Here is a 13,774-nt window from a genome sequence, read left to right as displayed (position 1 = left end):
CCCCCCCCCCCCCCCCCCCCCCCCCCCGCCAAGAGGGTCCGGGGCTCAGATCGCCGTGTGCAGCCACGGGGCGTCGTGGGTCTGGGCCAGCACAAGCACAGGGACGAGGCCGGGGAAAGAGGGAGGCCTGGCCATCCCACGGGCCCTCTTGCTTCTCCTGGGTATGTGGCTGGACCGATCCCAGTCTGCCCCCAGTCTCCCACTGACATGAGTTTGGCCAAAGGGGGAGCAGAGAGGATGAGCCTCGCCCCTTGGAGCCGGGGCCTGGGAGGTGGCGGCCCTGGCAGTTGGGTGGTCTGTGTTCAAGAGGAAAGCTTGCGTGCCTACCTGGTTATTAATGTACAGTAATAGCAGCTCTGATGGGGAGGGGCATCGCTAATAAACACTTGGTGATTAGGGGTAATGTGGTAATTGCAGTCCTGGCTGGGGGAGTAATTGAGAGATGCAGCCCCGTGATTACACAGCCCGTGCTGCGATTTCTCTGGAATGCATGGCTCTTGGGCATGGCCTTGTTGTGTCTCCTGCCGCCCTGGATGTGGTGCCAGAGGGGAGGGCAGCTTGCCATCTCTGGGTCTAGGCCCAGGCCCCTCTCCCCCAGGAGACCCGGGGTGCTACCCACTCAGAGGCGTAAGTCAGAGCGGCCTCTCTTTGTGTGGGGGGGCTTTAAGGGGAGAGGGGGGTTAGATGTGGCCAACGAGTTCCTGAGAGCAGATCCCAGATCCAAGGGCGTATATTCCCTGGGTGCAGATTTTGGCCGAGTGAGGAGGATTGCCCTACGAGGAAGTGCTATCTGGCCACGTACCCTGGGGGCCTGCGGGGGCAGTGGGGTGCCTTAGGCAGCTCTGAAGCTGAAGCTGGCAAGCCCATGCTACACACTCTAGGGGAGATTTCCTGCCCTGGGAGAGAGCAGTGGGAGGGATGACACCCCTCACCTGCTACCCCGACGTTCTAGAAGGAAATAAAAGGTGGTCAGTCTCTGATGCCCTGACCTGAGGTACAGCCATCTCTGCACAGAGTGCAGCTCCCCAGTACCTGGAGGGTGGTTAGGGGAACACCTTGGGACAGCTGTGAGTGGGGTCTGCTCACCCGCTCAGCACCCATAGCACGCACTGCCCCTTAGTCTTGGCACTTGGCCTGGCTCCCCATCCCCTCACCTCATGATTCTGTGTGGTGCCCCCAACTTAGGTGTTCCTAGGTCATCCCTCCTGGAGGTTCAGCAGCTCCGTTTTTTTCCCGTGCACGGGGCTTCTCTTCTTCCCTCTGGCCTCTCAACTCCTGCGGGCCGCACTGTGTAGATTTACAGAGTTCATGTCTGCTCTCAGGGGTTGAAGCCCCAAGACAGAGCCCAAGCCAAGTGAATGAGCCATAAAGCAGTGGGTGAGATCAGGTGTTAGGAGATGGCAGTCAGGGAGAAAGCTAGGTGCTTTGGCAAGCTCTTTATTAGACAGGGGCTGGGGACTTCTCCTCTTCCTGTTAGTTTGGGAAGGAAGGCTTCCTGACAGAGGGGGTCATCCGAGCCAGCTCAGAAGACGCATGGGAGAATGACAGCTCAGCTGCTGTAGGGACACTGGAGTCAGCGCCAATGATCTCGTCTCTCCAGAGACCCAGTGTCCCAGCCTTGGATGGTGGGGGGGACTCTGCTGACCCACCTCTCTCAGTGCACATGGGGCAGGGAGGGGGGCTGGGGGGCAAGGAGAGCAGGTCCCAAGGCCACCTGGCCAAACAGCAGCAGAGCCAGGGCTGAAGCTGTGTCTCTGGGGTATTAGTGGTCTGGAGAGTGTTTCCCTTAAGAAGGATGGGGTCTCCCCTAGGGTAAGGGATCTAGCTTTCACTCCAAAAGGAAGAAAGTTGGAACGGGACCTCTCAGGTTCTTTGGAAGTTTGCCTAGGCCCCTATAACTCAGTGACCTTGGGGAGGAAACTGTCCAGGCTCTGTGCCCCTGCCTCACCCCCTACCCCAAGTCTGGGATCCAGTCAGAGATGAGATCTGGGGATTGGACCACTTCCCAGGTTTGGGGGCCCTTGGCTCCATTTCCCCAATTCCTGTAGCCAGGAGCTCTCCTGCCCTGGGGCGAGAGGTCTGGAAGAGGAAGGGAGGCCTCCCTCACCGCCCCAGCCCCAGCACCCCCGAGGAGGGAGATGAAAGCCTGTCGTGTTCCCTTTGAAAGTGCTGGCAGGCCTCAGTGGGCCCTGATTGCTGAGCACTGCCTCCCCTGGGATTCCAGCAGCATTAGGCCTAATCCCCAGGCTCAGACACCCTTTGAAAGGAGGAAGCAAGCAGGTTTGCTGGGACAGAAACGGCAAACAGAGCTTTTTAGATGTACGGGTTTGGCCCTCTTTGAAGAGCGAGAAATAAGGGTTTCCATGCGGCTCTGGGTGTCTCTGCTCCTCGCAGCATGGGCACCCTGGGCTCTGAGGGGTCCTCAGAGATCTCAGCCTGCGGGGGCTGGGTACGGTTCTAGGCCCCCGGTGCGCGAGGGACGTATGGGGAACCGAAGAATGGTGGTGGTGATGAGGGCATCTGGGGTCGTGAAGGAGCCGGAGTGATGAGAAGGTTCAGGGTCCCCGGGACGGCCGCCCTTCTTGTGCAGGGAAGGTCGGGCAGCACACAGCTGAGGGCCCTGGCCCTGGGAGGCTGACGGAGAAACTTGAAGAAGACACACTGATGGGGACAGTTCTCCTTTGGGGGCGGACAGAAGAGTGCGGGATGCAGCCACTAACCATTTCTAGAGCGTCCAGTGGGAGGCTCCCAGCACTGTCGTCAGGAGCCAGGCTTTGGAACCATAGCTCTGGGTCGGAGTCCCACTCTGCCAGTTACTAGCCATGACGCATAATCTCTTAGTGTACTTTTCTCCATGTGGAATGGCTGTAATTGTTCTAACCTCAACATCGCTGTGATAATGTGTGCGCCACTTTGACAGGTGTTTGTTCACTCCTAAGAATGAGACCTTTCTGTGCGGTCTGAGCACATCAGTGGCATGGTGATTATTGGGGCAGCACGGGCAAAGGCTGGGCGGTGAGGGGCCGCCACGTGGACCAGGGTGGCTGCAGGGCTGGGGGGCGTGGGGGAGTGTGCGCCTCAGCCAGCCCAGAGGCCTTGATGCTGTGCCCACACGCGTTCTGTCTGAGTAGCCGAGTCAGCAGGCAGCGTGTCTGCGTGGGAGCATGGCATTGTGGGATGTCCTAGGACCATGGCTGGCAGCGAGTGGGAGTCAGGGAGAGCTTTGCAACAGAGACGCGGCGGGATTTGGCTACAGCGGGAAGGCTTTGGGTTAAACTTGGAAAACTGAGGGCGGCCATGTAGTCCCCTTCTGGAAGGGCTTTGTACCTGGGCCATTCCGAGCTGCGTGACCGGGTAAGTGACAGCGCTGCCTGTCCTGCCCCGACTCCCGGGACTGGGGGAAGGGTGGAGGGAGCGCAGCTCTAAGTGGGGATTCTTTTCCTCTGTCCTCTTGTCCTCAGCCCGGTGCTCCTGCTCGGGCCGGGGAGCTTTCCTCTGGGCCGCGTTGACGGTGGTCGTCAGCTCTGGCCTGTGCACACCAGGATTTGGGGCCTCCCAGGCCCGGCGAGGAGAGCCTGGCCTGAGGTCCCTGATTCCTGGTGCCTTACTCTGATCTCGTGGAAAGATACCGGCTTGCTTCTTTGTTTTTCCACATTGGCTCCCTCTTAGGAGCAACCAGCCAAAGAAGCAGCCAGCAGAGTGCTGGGGTAGGAGAACACAGACATGGGTTCCAGCCCCCACTCAGCCATCACAGGGCTATGTGACCTGGGCCTCAGTTTCCTCGTCTGCAGATGGGAGTAATGTTACCCAGTACCCCCAAGCCTGGGGAGGATCCACGTAAAGGACTTAACAGAGCCCGTGGCACAAAGTGACACTTGTCATCGCCATGCTAGTCTGGTCGCACCGGGCACCCCCTGGCACCCTGTCGGGACCCAGGCGCCTTCCTCCTCTCGTAGCTGCCCTCCTGCCTCCCTGAGTTGCCTCAAAGGGAAGGGGCTAGAAATGGTGTGATTTCTCTCCCGCCTCCAGCTGCCATTCTGCCCCAGAACAGGCAAGGATGAGGCCCCACTCTGGGCCATCTCTAGAACAGACGTGGAAGCTTTAATACCTTTTAATCAGACTATTAGCAGTGGAAACACGGAGCCTCTCAGCAGCAGCTTTCCCCCACTTAGGAGCTGTTTGTTAAGACTTTACATGAAGGGGAAACAAATGATACTGTGGTCATGCGGTGAATTTCAGCATGTTCCCTTAATGCTCTGTTCTTGGCTTCCTCTGCCTTCCCCTCCTGAAGACGTTCTCTGAGCTGCAGAGCCCTCAAGGAGAAGCTGGGCTGAGGCTGGCCCATCCCTCCAAGCCTGCCTCCGGGGCTCACACCCCAGCACTCCTCGTGGGCCCCGGAAGGGACAAGATGAGAGGTGGGGAGGGAGAGAAGCCCCTTGGGCCCCCGAAGCCAGGACAGCCAGGTCCCAGTGGGGCTTCAGTGCCCATCTCCCCTACCCGGCCCCCCGGAGGCTTGGCCTTGGCCCCCGGTAGCAGCCGGCTGGTGTAGCTGAACCAGGAAGGGACGGGATTGAAAAGTGGTGCGGTGCCATGGTCCTTTTTCAAAGTCAGCTCCCTCTGGCAGCAGTCTGCCAACTCTCTCCCCCTTTCTCCCGCCTCGGAGACCCCACAGCTAGTCTGCTGTGAATTGAGCGCTTGCTGTCTGCCAGGCGCCGCCAAAGGCTTTGCTTTCCTGGTCTCATGAAGAGGCATCTCTTGCCATCCCCGTCTTACGGATAGGGACATAGGTTCTGAGAATGAGCTGACCTGCCCAGGGTCCTATTCCGGTAGGTGTCAGAGCCAAGATTCAGAGCTGGGTTTGTCTGATTCCACGGTGTTCTCAACCCCCGAGCTGAACTGCCAGGGAAGAAGAAAGCGAAACGTTTCCTGAGCTCCTACTCCGTGAAGGCCAGAGTACTAAGAACTTTATATATATGATTTTATTTAACCTTGCTGTACCCATGTCCTCACCCTAAACCTTGTTTTTCAGAGTATGGGTCACAAGCCATTAGGTCATGAAATCAGTTGTGAGTCATAACCAGCGTTTTAAAAAAATGACGGAGAGCAGAGCAAAGAATATCAGAATGCCTCATACTTAAGTGTCTTATAAAACTTCTTTATTGCGTATGCATATGTTTGTGCACACACACTGGGTCATGAGGTACATGTTAATTTCTGCTGACAGTACAGTCAAAAAAGTCTGCAAAGACTGGCTTTATTAAACTGAAGCTTGGAGAAATAGTCACTTGTCCAGGGACCCAAAGCTGCCAGGTGGCTAAGGCTGTCCCTCTGTCCCAGCTCCCACTGTAGGCCTCGGAGATGGGCCCCCTTGGGGGCCGGGGGGGCGTGGGGCCTGAGACAGGGAGAAGATGGCCCCTCGGAGCCCAGTCTAGAACCCAGGAGTCCTGACTCTGGGCTCAGTGCGCCCCCTGCCTGAGGCTGTCAGCACCTGCGTCCTCCGTGTCGCTGGGATCGGCAGCTCTGCGGCCCAGGAAGCCTTCCTCAGGGTCCTGGACCCGGACCCCCCAGGGAGGCCTTGTCCCTCAGGAGACAGTGACTCAGCTCTGCGGCGACAGTGAACTGCCTGCCAGCCTCAGCCCTAGCCGGCCACCTCTCTGCAACTGCCAGCTCTCTGCCTCCCCTCGCCTCCCCTCGCCTCACCCACCCCTCCCTTCTCCCCAGCCTGGCAGCTGCGAGGTGACAGAAGCCGTGCCAGCGCAGGGCATTAGAAGCAAAGTTGCATTTACTGGGCGGCTCTGGGCTTAGAGAGGTGTGCTAATCCCTTAAGAGATGTGTGGCAGGAGATGAGAGGCAGGGAGAGCGAGGGAGGAAATCCCCACGGGGGTGTGGGCCTGGCCCTCGGCTCTAATTCCCCCCAAAGATCAGGTTGGGGTCCTGCAGGAAATGCATGGGCTCCGGAGCTTCAGAGGCAGAGAGGTGGTAATTAGGGGAGCTGCTGCCTTTGACAACAGAAGCGGTTCCGAGAGCAGAGGGGAAGGGGATCAGCCGGGCACACAGAGGAGGAGCTGAGCTATCCTAACCTGTCAGAGGAGAGTGGGCCAGGCAGGCTCTGGAATGGGAGTGCGGGGGTGGATTTCCATCCCTGCCACACTCCCTGAGTGAGGGACATGCCTTCTTTGCTGGGGGTAGTCAGCCGGGTGTCCCAGCCCCTGGCAGAGCAGTGCCCGTGCACACTCCTCAGTGGGCCCATCTTCCCCACTGGTACCCATGTGCTCCCTGCCCCGGGAGGCCAGGCCCTAGTGCCCGGGTCGTCCTGCTGTCCCTGGGCGGTGGCTGGCAGGGCGGGGGGGTTCTGCAGCCTGGTGCCCGCCCTGGCGCTCACCGATGCGTTTCCTCAAGCCACAAAGGGCATCAGGGCTTCTGCGCTGACCCCGTGAGGTCCTGAGGCCAACACTCAGTATTCCTCCTGAGGGCTAGAAATTGGCCAGTGGGGTGCAGTTGGGGACCCAATTTGAACTACAGCTGTGTGGTAACTGGGGCCCTAGATAATGCTCCTCCCAGAGCGCCCCCTTTCCCAGGGCGCCCTACACATTCTCCGAACACCGAGCCTGCCACTGGCCTGGTGCGCTGGGCGAGGCCCTCGAGCAGCCCCCAGCCGGGGAGGAGGTCCAGCCTCCCAGTCTCGGGTGGGGGGCGCTCAGCCTTTGGGACTGCTGTAGGGGCATTTTTTCTGTGTCGGGTTTCCGAGACCCGCCCTGGCTCACCGTGCTGAACCTTCTCTCCTGTCTCTTACCCCTGCAGGATGCTCGCTCTGTGGCTGCCACCACTGCCTCCCTGGGGGGCCCTCGAGCAAACACCGTCCTGGAGCGTGTGGAGGGCGCTCAGCAGCGGTGGAAGCTGCAGGTGCAGGAGCAGCGCAAGACAGTCTTCGATCGGCACAAGATGCTCAGCTAGGTGGGCCGGCGGGGTTGGGTCAAGGACCAGAGGCCACGGCTGCCAGCTTCCAGGGCTGGACAAAGCCAGAGGCCCCTTCCCCAGCCCTCGGTGCCACCCTTCCCAGGATTTCTCTTTAGAAGCCCATGGCCTTTTTCCTTCTCCTCTCTCTCTTTAGAAAAGGTGTTGTCTGCCGATGGAATCTGGGAAGAGTGGTGGGGTCCCTGATCTTGGGTTTGCCTGCTCCAGTCTTCGGGCTTGAGGGGAGGCGGTGGCAGGCCAGAACGGAGTGGAGACGCTTCAGGTGGCCTCAGGATTGGAACAGTCTGTACCTCCTTACTTCACCCCGACACCCCTTCAGCTCCAAATCTTGGGAGTGTCCTTACCCTTTGCAAGATGGAGCCGGGTCATCAAGAACTCAGTGTGTGGGAGGGAAGCAGTCAGCATGTGCCCCTTCTCTGCCTGGTTCTTCTGGCCACCTTCCTCCCGGCCCTGATACCTCAGCCCCAGCTCAGCCTGCTTCCAGCCCTCAGGACGGCTCTGATGGGGCAGCTGATGCCACTGAGCTGCCCTGTCTTCAGGGCACACCCAGACACTTGTCCCCCCCCCCCCACACCCTTCCACCAGCGTACAGCAGTGTCGCTGCGCCTCGCTCCCTGTGGCCCCTGGCCCCTCACTCCCACCTCAGGGGGCCAGGCCGTCCCCCCGCCTCCCCAGGTCTGCAGTCGCTGAGCCACACAGTTGGTGGGACCACGTGACCAGGAGGCCGAGCAGCGGGTCTGAATACCACGGCGCCTGTCCTGGGATTGTCGCTCGGCTCTCATTCATTGTACCAGTGCATGGAGAGAAACGTTTGTCCTTCCGTTGTCTGTAGACCAAGGAAGCCATCATTAAATTGTCTGATTTCTCTCACTTTCTGGATTTCAAGAGGTCTAGAGCGCTGGGAGTGTTTCGCAAGTGATCTGATAAACGCTGCTTCTCAGAGAGCGGACAGAGAACGTGGTCCTTACTAGGTCCGGGCAGAGAAGCAGAGCTTAGACAGTCCCGGTGGCTGTGGCAGGGCCCACGGGGGGTCCCAGCAGAGGCCCGGGGCTCGCCAGGATTCCTGCTCGCTTGACGGGTGGGGACCGGCCCCTCACAAGCTCTATCCACTGACCCTGGGGAATTAGCCTGAGATTTGATTTGTGTTTCATCTTTGTGGGAGATTCCCCCTTAAACTCTGAACAGGGCCTGCTGTCAGTATCTTTCAGATACAGTAAAAAGTGCTTGCTGCAAAATCCATACATTTTCCCTGATGAAAACCCACAGCTATTCAGAGGGGCTGGGGCAGCCAGGAAAACAGAACGGCCTGGGAGCAGCAAATGTGCGCACCGTCAGGGACCCCCCATTCCCTCCTGGCAAGTGCAGCGCAGGGTGCGTCCAAGACCCTGCAGAAACAGTGCACCTAGAGGGACCAGGGGGGTCTAACTGAAGTTTCTATCCTTGGGTTGTGCGAACAAACAGGTATTTAGAAGCTTTGTGTGCAGAGCCCCATGCTGGTTCTTGGTGAGAGGTGGGGGCCAGGAGAACAAACGTGAGGTGGGGATTTCAGTTTGCCAAGATTTGCCCAAGTTCGAAGTCCAGTACAAGCACTAAAAGGGATGGGAGGGGGTGAACATGTAGATGGGGCTTCCGGGAAGAGCAGAGACTTGGGAGTTGGCCTTGGAAGCAAGCGAGGGACACAGCTGAGAAGGGACCAGAATGATTGTGGGATCCTGCAGAGATACGCTAAGCCAGCGTGAAGGTTTACGGTGGGGTTGACAGGAGCTACATGTGCCCCGGACGGGAGGCCAGGCAGAGGAGCCAGCCCTGGTTTCTACCGTGTTTGTCTGCCTGGTAGAGACGCAGCACCTGCTGCTCTCGAAGCCCGGTGGAGGGGGCCAATGTGATTCTTTCACAGTGGGGCTGTGTGCACTTCAAGGGGCAGACAAAATTGGGTCTTTTCTAAAGTGGGCAGATGGGTGTGTTAACTTGTTGAGAATAACCAATCCAGCAATGGGTGTCTAACGCTGTTGGGTCCCCACTAAACCACACCGCCTCGGGGAAACCTTGAGTCCTGTGTGTCTCTGAGTTTTGATTAAGTCCTGCAGATGATCCAACCAGGTTTTGGTGGTTTTAAGGATTTGATATGAAGCAAGCAGTTGTCACCATAAATAAGCCAAATATCTGGAAATAATTTAAAAAATTAGAATGACTGTTCACTTTACATAAGAATTCCTAGTAGCCAAATACCTAAATATGCTTCACCTCACGCACAAAAAATTGACCTTTAGACGACTACTGAAGAGTGTACCTCATCTTTCTATGGATGATGAAAGAACAGGGGGCCCAGCAGGAGAGTTTACTGCTTTGCTGGTCACCTGGAACAGAGATTAGGATCCCTGCCATTGATGACAGAAAAGAGCCGAAGTGACATGCTATCCCATCTCATGTGGTGCGACATGAATGTTAGTGTCGTGCTCAGAAATCCTGTGTTTCCCATCAAACCCACCAGACATACTGTAATGGATTGGACCTACCTGGAAGACACTGGTTGGGTTTGGCCCCGGGGATTAGAGTCTTAGAATCGGTCTCCGTGGTTTAAGGCTAGCACTTATCCTCGTGTGGCTCAAAGAGAAGTGACACACAGGGAACGGACAGGGAGAGGCCAGCACGCTTCCTGGTGGATTCTCCTCTATTCCTCACTCAGACCCACTCCATCTCCCTTGTACTCTTTGTTTCCTTGTATCCACCATACTCATCCACCAGCAAAACCCCAACCATGGATCCACAACCCAGCCTGACTTCTCTGCTCCTCCCTGGGTAGCTCTGCTCTGCTTATGAGAGACTAGTTTCCACCCCCCACCTCCTCCCTACCTTTGGTGCGGGGGTGGGAGAGCATTAATCCTTTGGTATGAATCCTTTCTCGTGGTTCACTCTTTCTGGAGGTCACTAGGCAACCTTCCTGTATTTCCCCTTCTCCCTACCCTAGAAGATCTTACCTTGCTACTTCAAGAAAATCAAGACCAGTGGGTGTGATCTCTCAACTTCCTTACTCCCCTCTGCAAGTTTTTCTTCATACTTATCTTGGCCTCCTTTGCTGTGGTCTTGGGAATAGTATGTCCCTCCTGTTCAAAGCCAACTCACCCATCCCCTTCTTCCTGGGACCTCTATCATCTCTTCAACCTCACCTTATTTCCTGGTCCTTCTCAGCCTGTTAACAGATTCAGGTCTTCTGCCCTACAAAGAAATTTCCATGAGCTCCACATCCACCTCCTGCCCTTTCGGTCCTTCACCCCAAGCCCTCCAGAGGCAAGGTCATTGATGACTAATTGCCAGACCCAGAGGATGTCCTTGGTTCTTCTCTTTCTGCCCCCGCCCCCCACTACATTTGATACTGTGATCCTTCTTCCTTCATGAAATTCTTCACTTGGCTTCTGGGACCTTGCCTCTTTGGTCCTCCTTGCCCTTTCTGACCATCCCTTCACTTCTCCCTAAATATTTGCTATTTCTCAGGCTTCCATTCCCAGCTTACATGACTCAATCTAATATTTCATGTCTAAGTACTCTCCCTGAAAGTCTGTTCTCCTTTGTGATTTTCTGGTATTGACTTTAGAATCTCTCTCTAGCCCAGACCCGACCCTTGAGCTCCAGGCTCGTCTACCTGGCTCTCAGCTGGATCCTCCCACTGGGTGCCTCAAGCCTGTCAAATACGCATGTCCAAGATTAAGCTCATCTTTAATTGGCTTTTATATTCATTATCTGAATCGGTTGTAGCCCCACCCACCAACTTGTTCAAGCCAGAAACCTGGAGGTCATTCAATTCTTGATTCTTCCCTTTTTCTGCGATGCCTATGCCCAGTCATTCACAAAGTCCCACCAACTTGACCTTCAAGTACAGCTGACTGTTGAACAACAGGAACTGCTTTGGTCCACCTATATGTGGATTTTTTACAGCACAGTACTGTAAATGTATTTTCCTTATGATTTTCTTAATATTTTCTTTAGCTTACTTTATTCTAAGAATATAGTATATAGTACATATAACATACCAAATATGTGTTAATCGACTGTTTATGTTATCAGTAAGGCTTCCAATCAACAGCAGGCTATTAGTAGCTAAGTTTTGGGGGAGTCGAAAGTTATATGTGGATTTTCAACTGCGCAGGGGGAGAGGGGGTCGGCGCCCGTAACTCCCACATTGCACAAGAGTCAACTGTAGTTCAGGAATCTGTCCCCTTCCTCTGCCCCTACTGCCACTCCCCAGTTCACACCTTCATCATTTCTCTCAGGATCATGCCACTTCCCTCCCTCAGAACCATAAAGGGCTCCCCCACTTCCTAAGGCTTGTGGCCATGATCTGCCCATACCTCGGCCTTTAGCTCCAGAGCAAACTGGTGGAGTTGCCTGGTGGGGCCGTTGGTAGCAAGAAATTGATGGGTCCTCCACAGATGGGCTCACCTCGGGGATGTGGGCTGCAGCTGCCAGGGACACAGCTCATCCCAAGTCCCCTGCGAGGCTCAGCGTCTTGGGCGGGAGGCGTTGGCAGAAGCTGCTCGAGCCTCTCACCAGCTCCCACCGTCGCTAGCTCGCCCTGGGGGGGTTGAGGCCGAAGCAGAGCTTGGAGTGATGGAAGGGCTAGAAGGGAGGGTGCCTAGACCTTTGTTTCGCTTCCTCTTCCTGACCATTTGCTCTCCAGGCACAGGGGACTGCGCCGGGCTCCGGGGAGCCAGCAGGTGGGGGTGTCAGAGTGTGGGCCTAGAAGCTGGAAAGGACCTGGCTGCTTTGGCCAGCCCCTCACCCCTCTGAGCCAGCCCTGCCCTCTGTAATAGTACCATGGCCCAGGGCCTAGCCCGTGGCAAGCGCTCCTCAGGAGATGGCTGCCATTATGAGGGCCTGCACCAAAGTCTCCCCCTAAGATCAGTCCTCCATTTAGTAAAGCGAGCGGGGCAGTTAAAAGCATGACCTCTGAGCCAGTAGCCTGGGTGCAGATGCTAACTCTGCCACCTACTGGCCAGGCAACTGTGAGCACATTTTAAAGCCTTACGTGCCTTTGTTTGCTCACTGTGAAATGGGGGTAATTACCTCCTTCCTTGGGTTGTTGTAAGGAATAAATTGTTAATGTGTATAAAACACTTAGAACAATCCTCGAACGTAAATAAGCACCTGGTGAGTATTGGCTCTTCTTACTCACTTCACTGTCATTATTAGTACAGCATAACCTCCCCATCCAGTCAAGGCTTTGTAGATTCACCAGGGAATTCCTACTTGGCATGATGGCGGCCCCTAGGGCTCCAGGAAACCCTGACCTCCTCAGCTAAATCCCACTCCTGAAGTTCTGCTCAGAACTCCCTGGGGGTGATTATTTGGTGGCTCTCTTGCCCAGTGACATCTCTGCTCCCTAGGCTTTGAGCTGAGCTCAGAGTCAAGGCCAGAGGCAGCCCGACCCTGTGCGCCCCCGCTCCTCTGATTACTGCATCGGGGTGGACACGGAGGGCAAGGCTCCAGGCTGGGAGTCAGGAGCTCTGGTCCCGCCCTGGCTCTGCTGCTCTTTGCTGGGTGACCTCAAACAGCAGGCCTTCTGTCTGAGCCTGAGCGTCTCCAGATAGAATGAGGACACCCAGCCCATTGTTGCCCAAAGAGCAGTTCATGTGAGCGTGGTGATTGTAGGGGTTCCCCAAAGAGTACTTTTCATTCTAGTAGTTATGTAATTATTTTAATGAGTATTAGGAAAAAAACGCAATCAGCACATAAATTTCGTGATTTCGAGGAAACTGGTGCTAAGTACAAGTGAGAAGGGGGGACGTGAGTGCATGTGAAGAAAATGTTAGCGAAACAGTCAGTACAAATGGCAGAAATTTGGAAGAGGCTGGGTGCTGATGATGCTGGTTTGGGACCCTTGGAGTGGTCGCTCTCTCAAGCACCTTCAGACCTGACATCTGCAGGCCACCCAATCTCCCTAGATTTCAGTCTCCCCCTGGTTGAAGGGGGGTGCCAGTCAGTAGCGAAGGAGGGTCTTCTCTAGCTTCTACTGGTGTAGCAGGGCCAGGGGAGCTCAGAGCAGGCACCAAGGGGCCCACGCCTGGAAACCCTCGACCTGGGACCCACCAAAGGGCACTATAGCGCAGTGGTCAGGGGCATAGACACGGGAGCCAGGCCGCCCAGGGCCCAGTCCCCGCGCTGCCTCTTCCAAGCCCTGTGAACTTGGGCAAATGAACCTGTCTTCGTTTCTTCGACCGAGAAGTGGGAATATTAGCTTATCTCGCAGGGTGTTGGAAGGGGTCGGTGTGCGTGTGTGAGTGGAACAGGGCCTGACGAGTAGTAAGTGCTCCGTGGTGTAGTTTGTAACCACTTGAGGGAAAGGAGTGTCTTCCCCTGCTGCTGAGAGGGCTCCCGTGGGCTCCCCAGGCACTTCGTGCAAGGAAACAGTATGGGATTCACCGCAGAGGTGAGGGTGACGAGGCAGAGGCTAGAACACAGGTCTCCACGCTTCTACCTCGTCTAAGTCAGTAAGCTCGGCCGGAGCTGGGCTCTTGCTTTGCAGAAGACTAAACTAGCTGGCTGTGTGCTAGGGCAAGCCCTGCCTCTCTGGGTGCCAGTTTCCGTGGCCTGGGCGGCCTCCAAGGGCCCCCTCCAGCTCTGGCACGAGGCAGTTTTGTGGAATAGCCTTCTGCGGCCCGGTAGTACCCAGCCCGGCAGTGCAAGTAAGCGTCCTGCCCAGCCCTGGAACCGTGTCCCTGGAGGGCCACTGCGCCCCGCTGAGTGCCCCATTCATCCCCAGGAGTGCCCAGTGATCACAACAGCTCCCAACACCCAAACTGGG

At 56.4% G+C, this 13,774-nt stretch overlaps 1 protein-coding gene across 2 annotated transcripts in view; it reads left to right on the top strand.

Moving 5' to 3' along the window:
• The window catches only part of TMEM9 (transmembrane protein 9), an 18,822-nt gene extending 11,576 nt beyond the window's left edge, over positions 1-7,246 (top strand). The window contains exons 6-7 of one of the 2 annotated variants that reach the window (XM_081824973.1): positions 6,802-6,954; positions 7,112-7,246. In XM_081824973.1, coding sequence (XP_081681099.1) covers positions 6,802-6,954 — 153 coding nt within the window. In that variant the 3' untranslated portion in view covers positions 7,112-7,246. Of the gene's footprint in view, positions 1-6,801 lie in introns of both variants that reach the window. The other variant, XM_081824972.1, reaches the window with a different exon arrangement.
• Positions 7,247-13,774: the final 6,528 nt, after the last annotated feature.

This window comes from Leptonychotes weddellii, chromosome 6 (genome assembly GCF_054177405.1).
Source record: "Leptonychotes weddellii isolate Sample4059 chromosome 6, ASM5417740v2, whole genome shotgun sequence".
Taxonomy (NCBI): domain Eukaryota; kingdom Metazoa; phylum Chordata; class Mammalia; order Carnivora; family Phocidae; genus Leptonychotes; species Leptonychotes weddellii.
This window is presented reverse-complemented; position numbering and strand designations above follow the sequence as displayed.